A 14,216-nucleotide genomic window follows, 5' to 3' on the forward strand; every position below is an offset into this window, starting at 1 on the left:
GGCTCTCAGCTCCTTGAGGAGTCGGCTTCTCCCTCTGACTTTCTCCTCTCATGCTCTCTCTCACTCATTCTCTCTCAAATAAATAAAATGTTAAAAAAAAAAAAAAAGAGCTCTAGAATGTGTTCTGTAAGTATATGAAGCCCAAACCAGGAAACTGACCGATTATCTTGTTAATACATTCATCAGCATGAAAATACTTTATGCCATTCCTTTAAGTCTACTTATTCTTGTTTTTATTTCTATTCTCCCCATTTGGCACTTAAGCCTTTTTTCCAGGTGGGGTTTATATTCTTTAGTTTTAAAGAATTATATACCTCTAAAAAGTATCACATAATTCTGATTTGTTACCTTTTTTTTTTTTAAGATTTTATTTATTTATTTGACAGACAGAGATCACAGGTAGGCAGAGAGGCAGGCAGAGAGAGAGGGGGAAGCAGGCTCCCTGCTGAGCAGAGAGCCAAATGTGGGGCTCCATCCTAGGACCCTGGGATCATGACCTGAGCCAAAGGCAGAGGCTTAACCCACTGAGCAACCCAGGCACCCCTGAATTGTCATCTTTATTTCCTCTATATCCATAGAGCACATACCAAGGATTTCATTAAGTTCAAACATTTTATCAAGTTCATACTGTCTTTCCCTCTTAGCTCATCTGTAGCTCATTTAAATCTCAAGCTTCATTCCTTCTTCCTGGGTACAATCTTCCTTGGAGCCTGGAGCCTCATCGTGAGCTTTTCCTTCTCTAACTCCTTCTGCACTTTATATAGTCACTCTGCAATTAGCACCATGCATTAGTAAGAGAATAGTATTCTCCAGTGCTCTAATTGCATTTTTGAAATTAGCATTTTGTGATAGTAGAGTCCTGGTGTATGTAACATACATTTATTATATTAGTACAGAGCACTGTGTATACATTGTCTTACATCCTGAGTTGTTTGCAGTGGACTGTCTTGGTTTCCAACTTAATGCGTTTCATGTATGTTTGACTACACTGACTATATTAGTTTTGGTCCTTGTAGCACAATGCCACTTACATTATGATTGCTCAATAATGCACATAGAAAATACACATGAAGTAGGGAAAAGGCTTGTGGTAAATACACTTGCATGGTAATTTTATGAAAAAGAAGCATCTATAGTTTGATTCATTTAGTTTATCAGTAAATGTTTCGCTTAATAGGTTAGGCAGCTCAAAACTTAATTTCTTTTGGGTTCAAATTAACATTGCATACCTGTAGAATTTATTCAGGTAACATTTTAGCATATGCAATTTTGTATCAGCAATGAGTGTAACTTCCTTAATATGTGATTTGAACATAACGGGACTGAAGAGTTCTTTGTAGAATAGTTCATCGCTTTATAAAATGGTGATTTCTTGCAGTTATTTAAAAAATGTACTTTCTGTCAGAAGTGGGATTTTTGCTACAACATCTGTATATTTTTTCCTCATTAACAACTATAGGCTTTTGTATATGGATGTAATTTGGAACTTAAGAAAGGGACGCTAAGGAAATCAAATAGGTCTGATGGTAAGACCAGCTATCACTTCAAAAATCCAGTGAATGTATATGCAAGGGAGAGTCTTACACTGTTGGTGGGAATGCAAGCTGGTACAGCAACTCTGGAAAACAGTATGGAGATTCCTCAAAAAGTTAAAAATAGAGGTACCCTACGACCCAGCATTTGCACTATGAGGTATTTATACAAAGGATATAAACAGTGATTCAAAGGGACACCTACACCCCAATGTTTATAGCATAAATGTCCACAATAGCCAAACTGTGGAAAGGGCCCAGATGTCCATCAACAGGTGAATGGATAAAGAAGATGTGTTGTATATAATTGTGGAATATTACTCAGCCATCAAGAATGAAATCTTACCAGGGCACCTAGGTAGCTCAGTAGTTAAGCATCTGCCTCTGGGTCATGTCATGATCCCAGGGTCCTGGGATCAAGTCCCCCATTGGCTTCCTGCTCAGCGGGAAGCATGCTTCTCTCTCTCTCTCTCCACTCCCCCTGCTTGTGTTCCCTCTCTTGCTGTGTCTCTCTCTGTCAAAGAAATAAAATCTTAAAAAAAAAAAAAAAGAAATCTTACTATTTGCTATGACGTGGAGGGAACTTAAGGGTATTTTGCTAAATGAAATAAGACAGTCAATTATCATACGATCTCACTCATATGTGGAATTTAAGAAACAAAACAGATAAACATAGGGGAAGGGAAGGAAAAATAAAACCAGATGAAATCAGAGAGGGAGACAAACCATAAGAGGCTCTTAATCATAGGAAATACACTGAGGGTTCCTGGCGGGGATACAGTAACCGGGTGAAGAGTGCCAAGGAGGCACGTGATATAATGAGCATTGGATGTTACAGGACACTGATGACCCATTGAACTCTACCTCTGAGATGAAAGACAAAAAATGGAGCATCAAAAGAAATAGTAGCCACCACTGAATTGATTTATTCAGTGAATGTTTACTGAGCATCAGATGTTATAGTGGGAAGAATCATAAAAAAAAAAAAAAAAAAGACAATTGAGCAAAAAGCTGTCCTGTGAAGTCTAACTCAGAGGGAACATTATAAAATACATTACTCCAAGATGCACTGTTTGTGTTGGATCCTGCTTGAGAGGATCATCTTCTAAAAAAAATAATAATCTCTAATACATGTAAAAAATCCCATGAATGTAATGTTCAATGTATATTTTTAAATTTTTAAAAATTATTAAATGAATAAGGATTTTCAATTTTATGCTGACGTTTAGCTAAGATCAAGGAGACAAACGGAGAGGCAGATTTTCAAGGTTTACCATTATTCCACTACTGATGAGCCCTGGGGCTTGAAGGTGCCTTAGTGATGGAGCTGAAGTCCCTCATGTTCAAGGAAGAAATGTAATTTGGGAAACTGTTAACTTGTACAGGATCATTTTGGTCCTTTTCGTGTTTTCTGCCATTTGATTCTCTGTTACAGGTTTAATAAGAAGGTAAAATATGTCTTTTTAAAAGAGATTTTATTTACCCACATTGCATTTTTTATTTAAATTCAATTTAGTTAACAGAATGTATTACTAGTTTCAGAGGTAGAGTTCAGTGATTTGTCAGTGACCTGTAACGCCCAGTGCTCCTCACATCACGTGCCCCCTTCATGCCCATCACCCAGTTATCCCACCCCCCTAACCTCTGTGCCAGCAGCCCTCAGTTTGTTTCCTAGAGTTAAAAGTCTCTTATGGTCTGCCTCCCTCAAAATAGATCTTTGATGTGCTGCCTCGCCATTCTATTCTTCATCCTCATTCTAAATGGCCAAAATCCTCATGTTTCCACCTGTTTCTCTGGTGCCTCCCTCAGGCTTCCTCCTCTTTTCCAAACATCTCTAGACTGAACAGGATTCTTTTGTTCTATTAAGGATAACTCATTTGGCATTTTCAGAAGGAAATCCTGAAAAGACAACATCTAATCAGGGGACTAAATGCCTTCTAATGGGAATTTTAGACATTATTTAGAAATGCTGGTAGAAATAGGTCTTTTTTTTTTTTTTTTTTTTGTCTTCAGATTTCTTTGAGAGAGAGAGAGGGTGAGTGAGTGAGCTAATGAGATAGAGAGAGAGAAGGAGCGGGGGGGGGGGGGGGGGGGGGACGCGGGGGGGGAGGGGGAGGGGGGGGGGGGGGGGGGGGGGGGGGGGGGGGGAAGCAGACTCCCAGCTGGACAGGAAGCCAGATGTGGGGCTCCATCCTGGGACTCCAGGATCATGACCTGAGCTGAAGGAGGTTTGTCTTCACATTTCAGCATTCTCTTTCTTTCTTTGACAGAGATCACAAGTAAGCAGAGAGGGAGGCAGAGAGAGAGAGAGAGAAGGAAGGAAGGAGGCAGGCTCCATGCTGAGAAGAGAGCCCGATGTGGGGCTCGATCCCAGGACCCTGGGACCATGACCTGAGCCGAAAGCAGAGGCTTTAACCCACTGAGCCACCCAGGCGCCCCTCAGCATCCCCTTTCTATTCTACTTAAACATGAGGTTGTTTTAGGCTGGCCCTGGCTAGACTTTCTGCTAAATTCTCATGTCCTGTCAATGAGCATTTAATTGCCATCTAAACCTCTGTACATGGGATCTGAACCAGCCACTATTCTTTTTCTCCCAGGTCTTCTGCCGAACACAGTTATTTCAATGAAACATTATTGTCTTTGTTACTGAGGCTGGAAACTTGGAGTGATTTTTGAGTATCCCATATCTCGAAACTCTGCATCCAAATAGTCACTTGGATACATATTTGGTTTCCTTCTCTAGATTATAAACCCCTTGAAAGTTGAAACAAAATGTTTTAATCCCATGGCACTTAAAAGCATCTCACATGCAGCAGACAATCAGGAAATAGTGGTGGAATGAACTCAATTATAACAGAAGTTCTAGTTGTCATTATGCGTAGGAGGTGATTTAACAAAGGTGTTTAAAACCACCCAAACAAATAACTGAAGGAAGTCTTGCATGAAGTTTAGTTTCTATTTGTTTTTTCCTGACCTCTAAGGAGGTCTATTGTTCTAGTCATAACATCCAAGGCCTGCCTGGGCCTGTTGCAAAAAATATTGCTAGGGAGGGTTCAAAGCCTCATCAGCTCAAAATGCACTGTAACAGTATGTCATCCGGGAAAGTGAATGAATGAAAGAATTATTCAACACCGGACACCACACTAGTATCATAGATGCAAACACTAACCATTCAAAAAGGAAAAATTTGAGGATATGCTAATGTGTATGTTGTCTTTAGGTCCCAAATTTTATTTCAGCAATATATGATTAATTGTCCTCATTTCCAATTATTTTTTACTTCTAACATAAATAAGAACAACAACAAAACAACCTTTGCAAAAGTTATCCCAGCAAAAGCTAGAAAAGATGAGGATAAATGATGAAATCTGTGATAACGATCTTTGCTAAGCTCAAAGCATTACGAAGCAATCAAGAGTGTAAGATAAACGTGAAATCCCCTAAATGGCTAGGAGCTCTCTCTCTTCATACTCTTCCATCTCTGCTGCTTATTAAAATCACTCGAAGAAGCGTTTAAAAGTCCCAATGCTCTGAATACCCTCCATCCCCCTTCAGTCAGAATGTCTGGTGGTAGACTCATGTCTGGCATCAGTATTTTTAAAAAATATTCAGGGGTGCCTGGGGGCTCAGTTGTTAAGTGTCTGCCTTTGGCTCAGGTCATGATCCTAGGGTCCTGGGATCGAGCCCCGCATGGGGCTCCCTACTCCATGGGAAGCCTGCTTCTTCCTCTCCTTCTGCTTGTGTTCCCTCTTTCGCTGTGTCTCTGTCACATAAATAAATAAAATCTTAAAAAAAAAAAATTCAGGTGACCCCAAAGTACAGCAGTTTGGAAACCCTTGTAATGGAGTAAAGGAAGAAGAAATGTATCGTGGAAAGTTGAAATCAGTAAGATACTGTGAAAGTGGAAGGTCATTAAGGTCCTAGTCACAACTTAATTTCATTTTTACATGTTTTGGGCATCTAGAGACTCAATACTTAATACACTGGACTGAGCTAGCCTCATTAAGTCATGCCATTACTTGACATTCAGGTAGGTGCTCAGCCACCATTTCCATAGTCCCTAGATGATCATTTCTCATACCTCCTGACCAAAGATATGACAGTAGCCAGCACAATCCTATCTGTATTTCCAATAACAGTATCTCTATTTCATGTCCGTCCATCAACTGGTGAAAGTTTCAAGTTATACCAGCCCAGGTTGCCAGGAGCCATGCCTACCCTTATTCTACTACCACTAGGAATGAAGCTTTTATTTCAGCCAGCCCGTGAGTAAGCCACTTCCAAAATTCCATTTTAGAGACTCTTTCCTTAAAATATCCCTGGTCTAGGGGGCACCTGGGTGGCTCAGTGGGTTAAAGCCTCTGCCTTTGGCTCATGATCCCAGGGTCCTAGGATCGAGCCCCGCATCGAGCCCTCTGTTCAACAGGAGCCTGCTTCCCTTCCTCTCTCTCTGCCTGCCAATCTGCCTACTTGCGATCTGTCAAAAAAATAAATAAAAAAAAAAAATAAAACATCCCTGGTTCAAACGGTCTTGGACTATGTTCCTCAGAAACGAATTCTGAGATCGGGAACTGCATGCAGAAAGTTCACTAGGGAATCCTCTTGAGAGACATACCTACGAGGGAGTAAGAGAGACAGGACTAGGCGGAGGGACAGGTGGACCAATGACACCTTTGCAATTGAAGATTCAGTCTATTTCATGGGGAGCTCCGGGGATGGGATGGCTCTTCAAAACTGTAAGGGGGCCAGGTTTTTGTATCCCCACATTGGCCAGTCAAAGGCTGCACGGCAGGCCGCCCCTCGCAGGCGATAGGAGGATATCTTTTGTGAGGTGGTTCCCGAGAGTGAGCCCCAATGAGAAATGCACCTTTGAGCAGTTAGCATCTGGTGGTCCCTGCAGCTGGGGGATGATGGTGTTGACCCTGAGGAGGGGAACTGGCTGAAGGACCTCAGTACCTATTATACTGTTCAGAATGACTTCTCTTTGGCCAACGGGAGCTCTTCATGGAGGCTCACATCTTTTGACATGACCCACTTGTTTTGCATAGCTTTCTTGCTTTCTGGTAAAATACATTCCAGGCTCATCTAATGTATTACCTGAACTAGAACTGGAATGAGCCATTTCTCCAAGGAATTTTTTAAAGTGAGAAATGGTATTTAGAGACCACAAAATGAGTGTTTCGATTGCCTATTGATTCTAGATCTTTCAGTGGACAGAACCGAAATACAGATTTTTGGGAAAAAAACTCAAGTTCATATTGATACTACCATTTCAGATTTAACATTATAGGGTTTTTACCCAATTTCCTTGATTTTACACTTTTATCCTTATTTCCTTACATTGAAAATCTTAGTTCATAACAACATTAAAGTCAATATTTTTATTGCTCTGTTCTAGTCCATTCTCTCTCTATATATGTAAAATTTCAAAAGAGTAATACTGATAGGATGGTCTCTCTAGAATAGATTGGAATGTGTTCTAGAGTCATGTGGATTTTGTCAAAGCCCTTTGCTTGATCTTTTTCTTAAAGATTTTATTTATTTATTCCAGGGAGAGAGAGAGAAAGCACGAACGGGGAGAGGGGCCGAGGTTGAAGGAGTAGCGGTCTCCGTACTGAGCAGGGAGCTCGATGCAGAGCTCAATTCCAGGACCCCGGGATCATGACCTGAATCGAAAACAGGCACTTAACTGACTGAGCCACCAGGTACCTCTGCTTGATCTTTGTTCTATTCAACTTGTTTATTACTAGAGCAGGATACATCCTTGCCAAATTTACAGGTAAGAGGTAGTCAAAACAGAATGAGAATGTATTGAATGACAGAATTGGGTCACAAATAAATCTTGATTTCTTATAGTGATGGTCTAAATTTAAAACAATGGAATAGGATAGGTAAAACTGCAGTATGCAATTGCTTTATACCCCCATTTAATCCACAAAGCATTAGAAAAGACTTACAATAAGATGATAAATATAAACTTTTTATTATAAGAAAGGTTAGCATTTTTTGAGGACTTACGATATGCCAGGCACTCTGCTAAATACGTCATACAATTTCATAATTCAATCTGGACAAGAGCCTCATAAGACAGCAGCAGCAGTAGTAGTAATATCTATCATTTACAGAGAATTTACAGAGTACTTGGTACTATTCTAGGCATTTTGTATTTAATTCCCATAACCCTCCAAAGCATTCCAGCTCTGGAAGTCTGATTCCAAGGCTATAGGTACACTTTTTACCCCCCTCCCCTTTTACAGAAGAGATTTTGAAGATGAGAGAGACTGAGAAACTTCCTTAAATTCTGGTAAACGGAGGACTGGGATTCAATCCCATGACACTTGATTCTAAGCTGATTTTTTTTTTTATCAGTTCTGCTGTATTCCCTTTTCTCTGGACAAGATGTGTTCATGCGTTATTGATTGTAATCTTGTTAACAACCCGGCAGGAGGGGGAGGGTGCGGCAGGAGAGGTGGTCACTTTCTTGTGCTTCCCATTTCGCAGATCAGAAATGGAAAGTTTAGGAGGTGAGCAGGTTGCTCCAGGCTACATAGAAAGTGAGTCGTAGAGTTGCAATTCACACCTGGGTCTAACTCCAAAGCCCATATATGTATTTATGTATGTGTATATATACATATACACATTTATATTATATATATATATATATAATTTTTTTTTAAGATTTTAAGATTTATTTGACAGAGATGAGAGAGGGAACACCAGCAGGGTAAGTAGGAGAGGGAGAAGCAGGCTTCCCACTAAACCAGAAGCCCGACTGGGGCTCCATCCCAGGACCTGGGACCATGCCCCCAAGCAAAAGGCAGACCCTTAACAACTGAGCCACCCAGGTGCCCCCTAAAGTCCATATTCTTAAACCTTAAGATGCGCAAGAAGAGAAAGAGATAGAAAACTAAAAGCATGAGTAAAAAAGATGACTTGCAAGTTGAGTGCGGGGCAGTGGTTGGATGCACTGCCAGCAAGGTGGGTGCCACCCGAGGCTGTGTTCTAGAAATACAGTGTTTGCCGCAAGGGAGGAGACAGCCCCACTCTGACCTGCCACGGCAGAGCACACCTGGGGCACTGGGTGTCGTTCTGGGCTGCGCACTGTAAGCAACCGACATACCTGAAACTCCTACGCAGGCCAGCGCCGAGCACGGTGAAGCGGGAGGAATGCATCTACGGGAAGAACTGTTAAAAGCGGAGTTTCGGCCTCCAAAGAGAAGACTCAGGAGAGGCTGACGCGCTGGTATTTGAAGCATCTTCGTGCCGGGGGCCTCAGACGCAGCCGAGTCTACACTCCCAGAGGGAAGAACCAAGGCCTCCATTAGGAGGGATTGATGCCTCAGGGCAAGGAAACCCTGCTTGGGACTGGGAGATTTTCAGAAATGAAATGGGCTTCCTTTTAAAAGGATGAATTCTTTCTCACTGATGAAGAGCCTGACCACGGCTTATGGAGGGTTTAAAGACTTATATGCCAGGTGCAGTGGTTCTTAAATTTTAGTGGGTATAAGAATCACCTGGAAGAGCTCGTGAACTACCAGTTCGCAGGCTTGGCCGTTAGAAGCCTCGATTCAGTTGATCTGGGATAAGGTCCACGAATCTTCATTTTTAACAAGCAGCCCAGTGGATCCTAATGAGGTGGTCAGTGACCCACACTTTGAGAACCAATGAGAATAGATAAACTCCAAGTTCCCTTCTACTTATTTTGCAAATAAACATTCTAGCAAAAAATATGTGTAGTCAACACAACGATTGTTCAAAGAAAGTTGCCATAAGTTTTATACATGATTCAAGACAAAATTCTTTACTATGTTGACAGTTAACGTTAGAGACAAAACTCCTGGAATATAGGCGATTAGGATATGGTAGGAGGAGAAGGCTTGATTGATTCTCAATCTACGTCATAAGAGACAAGACTTTAATGGCAAAATAAGAGACAAATCGAAGTGGAAATTTTTTTTTTTTTTTAAGATTTTCAGATTTTAAAGGACTCACTCTACTTATACCAGGGAGCTATCCGATGGGGACCTAGACGAAGCTATTTAAGTACCCTAACAGGCTACACCTGTGTAAGGTTAAACACCTGACAGGCTCCGGGGACCTTGACTTATATAAACTTCAGCCTAAATCTAACAGAACACGTGTAGGGGAGAGTGTCTTCCAACACTGGCTCATTTTCAGTTGGGGCTAAAGCACTTTTTCTGGCAAGTATAATGTATGTTTGATTAAGTTAAACTTTTACTTAAAGCATGTGACCTGAGAGTCACATTTTAGAACTACTGTATCCTGAAATGTTTTACTCTCTGTAAACATGTTTCTAAAAAGCAGTACTTGAGTATATCTTACTGTCCCTTACCAGGGCTTTTTATTTTTTTTAAATTTAAGTTGCGTAATATTTCATTTTTTGCTTAAGTGGATTAAAGTTCTCAAAAGCCCATCTTTTTTTCCTTGAAAACACTAAAAACTGACTAGCTGAGGAACAAAATATGTTAATTGTTAGTATTGATGTGCTTATTTTGCTCATGAAGGATTAGCAAACGATTTCGATTTTAAACGTAAGGTCTATAAACTTCCATGCTGATGACCAGTGTGACCCTGTCTCTGTTTCGTTATCCTCGCTTCCTTTTGATGGTTGCAGACCTCCTCCTTTCTCTTGAACCATGAGGGATGAAATTGCAACAGCCGTTTTCTTTGTCACAAGATTGGTGAAAAAACACGACAAGCTGAGTAAACAGCAAATAAGAGACTTCGCAGAAAAGCTGATGACGATCTTGTTTGAAACCTACAAAAGTCACTGGCACTCTGACTTCCCTTCCAAAGGGCAAGCCTTCAGGTGAGAGCCGCTGTGGACCATGGCAAAGGGAAGTCCGTCACAAGCGAGCCATCCCCGTTGGCGAGGATTCTGGTGGCAGAGTCTGAGCAACAGAAATGTTATGGGCTCAGACCGACTTGAACGTGGGCTTGAAGGAAAGAGATGCAGCGGCTGGCAGTTCGTCGTCAAGCACTATGTAGTTTAAATACAGTTGAAGACTTACAGGGCAAACCCCCTTATGTGAGGTGGACCACACAGTCTCTAACTTGCGTTCACCAGGAAAGAGCTGCAGAGAACGTTCATCCCATTAATTGAGTGACTGAGTGATGTAACTCACAGTCTGAGAGGTTGTGTCAAAAATCGATGGTTCTAATCACCCAGCTGGGGAGGGTGGGGATGGGGTGGGGCTGGGGGTGGGGTCACAGGTTGGGGGGGGGCTGTGAGTATTGAAGCCGTTTGCCCATCACATGATTCTTCTACTAAGGCGCCTGTCGCCACATCTTTGTTTTGCTTTCTCTGCTTTTAAAAGGTGTATCAGGATAAATAATACACAGAATAAAGATCCCATTCTAGAAAGAGCTTGTGCTGAAAGTAAAGTGGACTTTTCTCACCTGGGACTTCCAAAGGAGATGACCCTATGGGTGGATCCCTTTGAAGTGTGCTGTAGGTGAGTAATCTCCTGGGAGGGGGCGTGCCTGTCACCCCGGAAACCGTGGGTTGCATAGTCAGCTCTGTATACCTTTGTGAGAGATGGTACCTCACAGTCCTGCGGCAGTGGCCAAGGTCACGGGCTGGTTAAGGTTTCCGATGCAAACTTGATTCACACGAACTTCTGCTAGGAGTGGGTGGCCTAGAAGCACAAAGACTTGACCCAGTATTTGAAATCAGAGTGGAACCCCTGCACTTCATTGCCAACCGTAGATTATAACGACAAAGTATTCTAGGCAGTATCAAGGGGGCGAGAAGTTGCAGTGCCGTCCTTTAGCTGAAATGAAAGAAACTAGTTCTTGTCTTTTTCTGAAAGATTCACCAAGAGAGCCCTTGCAGAATAATAACCCCCATTAATTATAACCCTGTGTGGGGCACCTGGGTGGTCCAGTTGGCTAAGTGACTGCCTTCGGCTCAGGTCATGATCCCAGGTCCTGGGATTGAGCCCCGCATCCGGCTCCCTGCTCAGTGGAGAGCCTGCTTCTCCCCCTCCCTCTGCTGCTCTTCCTACTTATGTCTCTCGCTCTTTCAAATAAATAAATAAAATCTTAAAAAAATTTTATAACCCTGTGGTAGCTGAAGATCACAAGGTCTCTTAATTTGCTTTGCTGTCAAACTATTTCCATTTTTTTTTTAAAAATAACTTTTTGCAGATTAGTGAGTGGTCTATACAAGAGAGTAGAGATTAAAAACAAAAAAACCAAAAAAACAAAACCTTGTGAAATTGTGAATCCCTAATGAATACTTCATTTTCTTTTCCTGCTTAGGTATGGTGAGAAAAATCATCCATTTACAATTGCTTCTTTTAAAGGCAGGTGGGAGGAATGGGAGCTTTCCCAGCAGATCAGCTGCGCTGTTAATAGGGCCGCTTTGGACTACAACTCTGGCCTTTCCTCGGATGAAGAGAGTTGTAACAAAAAACCGCAGATCATTCCTAAAGTGAGCAATCCAAAGAGCATTTACCAGGTAAAGTGAGTTTCAGTTCTTCTCTGTGCTTTGTCTTTTTTTCTGTTCTAATTCTGAAAAGAATTTGTTCTCTGTAAAAGTGGAAAACAGAAAAAACCGTAAAGATTAAAATCACAGCAGTAACATTCTGGAAAAATTTTTTCTTCTATATGTAGTTCCACTACTTGGCTGAGTGATCAGTAGCTACACGATCTCATGGAATACTGTTTTTCTATGTAGTATATGGACACAAGTTTCCTTTAATCCAAATTCCTTCACGATTAAATCTGAAAATTAGTGGGCTTTCTCGGCAACAGAAAATTACATACCATTTGTAGAAAACTTGAAATATTAAGAAATGGTCAAAGGTCTGTAATCCCACCACAAGAACAGTTTTTCTAAAAAAATATAAAATATGTGTTAACCACAACTCCTAGAAAGATCTGCATATTTGTGTGTGGGAGATATGTTTCATGAAACAATAGTTATCCTTACTTGGCATAATGCCCTCCATAGTTGCTATTCAATTAAATCGATTTCAACCACCTAAATGAATTTCCTGACCCAGAAATCGTGGCAACCCTCAATTTGAAAAACCGTGATCTAGACACACCCTCTATTGACATTGTATGTATATACTTGCTTGTATGTTTTCTGAAATTAACCCCTTATGCATGTTAAGACAATTTAAATACTTAACATTTTAATACTTATTTTTTCTCTTGGAATTTACTTAATCCACTATTGGCAGACGTCTAGATTATTTCTTTGTTGTTGTGATAACTTGTAGAGATGACAGAATTTTAATTTATTTCTGGAGACTTGATTCTCAGACATGGAATTACTGGATGATAGGATGTGAGGATGTGGGTCTTCCACTGTTCTGAATATGGCCAAAATACCCTCGAGGAGATTTTGTTTACTTGTGCTCTGAGCAGCTCCTTGTGAAAGGGTCTGTTTTATCATTTTCCCTAAAATTGGTTTTTCTCATTTAAAAAGACATAATTTGCTAAAGACACTATCAGTTGTAGACTATTAAGTATTAACTTAAAAAAACCAATATTCATGTGCCCAAATGTTTTGGGTACTTACTGTCTTATGAATTTGTTCTTCACCCATTTACTATTTAAGGCCTTAATATATTATTATAGGTTCTTCAAAGATTAGAAATATTTTAACCCATTTTCATATTATTGGCAAGTATTTTTTCTGTAGTTTGCTTCCAAACTCTACAGTTTATTATATATTTCTACACATATAAAAGTTAAAATCATGTAATGACCTACATACCCTTAATTTTGTTCTTCTGCTTGGAAAGACTTCCTTCCATCTAGGGATCAGATCTACAGCCAGCTATACAATTGGAGAATGTCTTTTCAGAGTGCACTCTGCAAAACATCTGTATTGGTCATTTGGGATGTTGAAAATGGATATTTCTAGACCTCAGCCCTAGAGGTTATGATTAGACAGTTTGGGGTTAAGTAGGTGAGGGGACAGGTGGGGTAGAAGAGATCCCAAGAATATACACAAACTTGAAGATCCGTTTTTAAGTATTTTAGTGGGATTAAAGACTTAATTTTGTTAAAAGGTATGACATGACTTTATTACCACCGCTCATGCTAGACCATTTTCCAACGATCATCAGCTGCTCTGATTTCTATTCATTTGTACTCACTGTACTTTCTAAAGACTTAGCTTCTGAGTTATGGGTTTGTGTTTAGTACTTGGGTCTAGCCTATTACTTCAGAGATGACCTTCTTTTTCACCTTTTTTTTTTTTTTTCCCCAGGTTGAAAACTTGAAACAACCCTTTCAATCTTGGTTCCATGTCTCCCGCAAAAAGAATGTGGTGGATGGCCGCCTGGGCCTCCTGGGGAACACTTACCCTGCATTGCATAAAAATTCCAAGAGTCAGAGGCCTGCTGCTCTCCCCCGGGTGGACAGGTACCACTGGGTCAACATGAACCGATAACGTGGTGGCTGGGCACTCGGTGGGACAGAGCTCAGAGGAGCTGCTTTATTTTCTCTAAAACAAAAGGGTATCTGAGTTTGAGAGACCCATGAAACAGAAAAAGTGATCCCATCAGGGACAGGGTGCTGTACCTGTAAATGATCTCACACAGATCATGGTTATGTTCTTAGCTGTACTTTTAATTCTTCCTTAATTCTATGTGAAGTTTTATGTAACACTAATGAATGTATTCAGTAAGGTAATAGAATGAA

At 40.8% G+C, this 14,216-nt stretch overlaps 1 protein-coding gene across 1 annotated transcript; it reads left to right on the forward strand.

Annotated features, from left to right (window-relative positions):
- Window positions 1-10,189: 10,189 nt before the first annotated feature.
- On the forward strand, window positions 10,190-13,965 carry BTG4 (BTG anti-proliferation factor 4). The gene is made up of 4 exons (XM_059392848.1): window positions 10,190-10,362; window positions 10,871-11,008; window positions 11,817-12,015; window positions 13,783-13,965. Exons 1-4 carry the CDS (start codon window positions 10,190-10,192, stop codon window positions 13,963-13,965), a joined length of 693 nt encoding a protein of 230 aa, XP_059248831.1.
- The last annotated feature ends 251 nt before the right edge of the window (window positions 13,966-14,216 follow it).

The sequence above is a fragment of the Mustela nigripes genome, chromosome 1, assembly GCF_022355385.1.
Source record: "Mustela nigripes isolate SB6536 chromosome 1, MUSNIG.SB6536, whole genome shotgun sequence".
Classification (NCBI taxonomy): domain Eukaryota; kingdom Metazoa; phylum Chordata; class Mammalia; order Carnivora; family Mustelidae; genus Mustela; species Mustela nigripes.

Coding starts and splice junctions, on each gene's coding strand:
- BTG4 (XM_059392848.1), top strand. CDS start 10,190: ATGAGGGATGAAATTGCAACAGCCGTTTTCTTTGTCACAAGATTGGTG. Junction 10,363..10,870: donor TCCAAAGGGCAAGCCTTCAG/GTGAGAGCCGCT, acceptor TGCTTTTAAAAG/GTGTATCAGGATAAATAATA. Junction 11,009..11,816: donor CCCTTTGAAGTGTGCTGTAG/GTGAGTAATCTC, acceptor TTTCCTGCTTAG/GTATGGTGAGAAAAATCATC.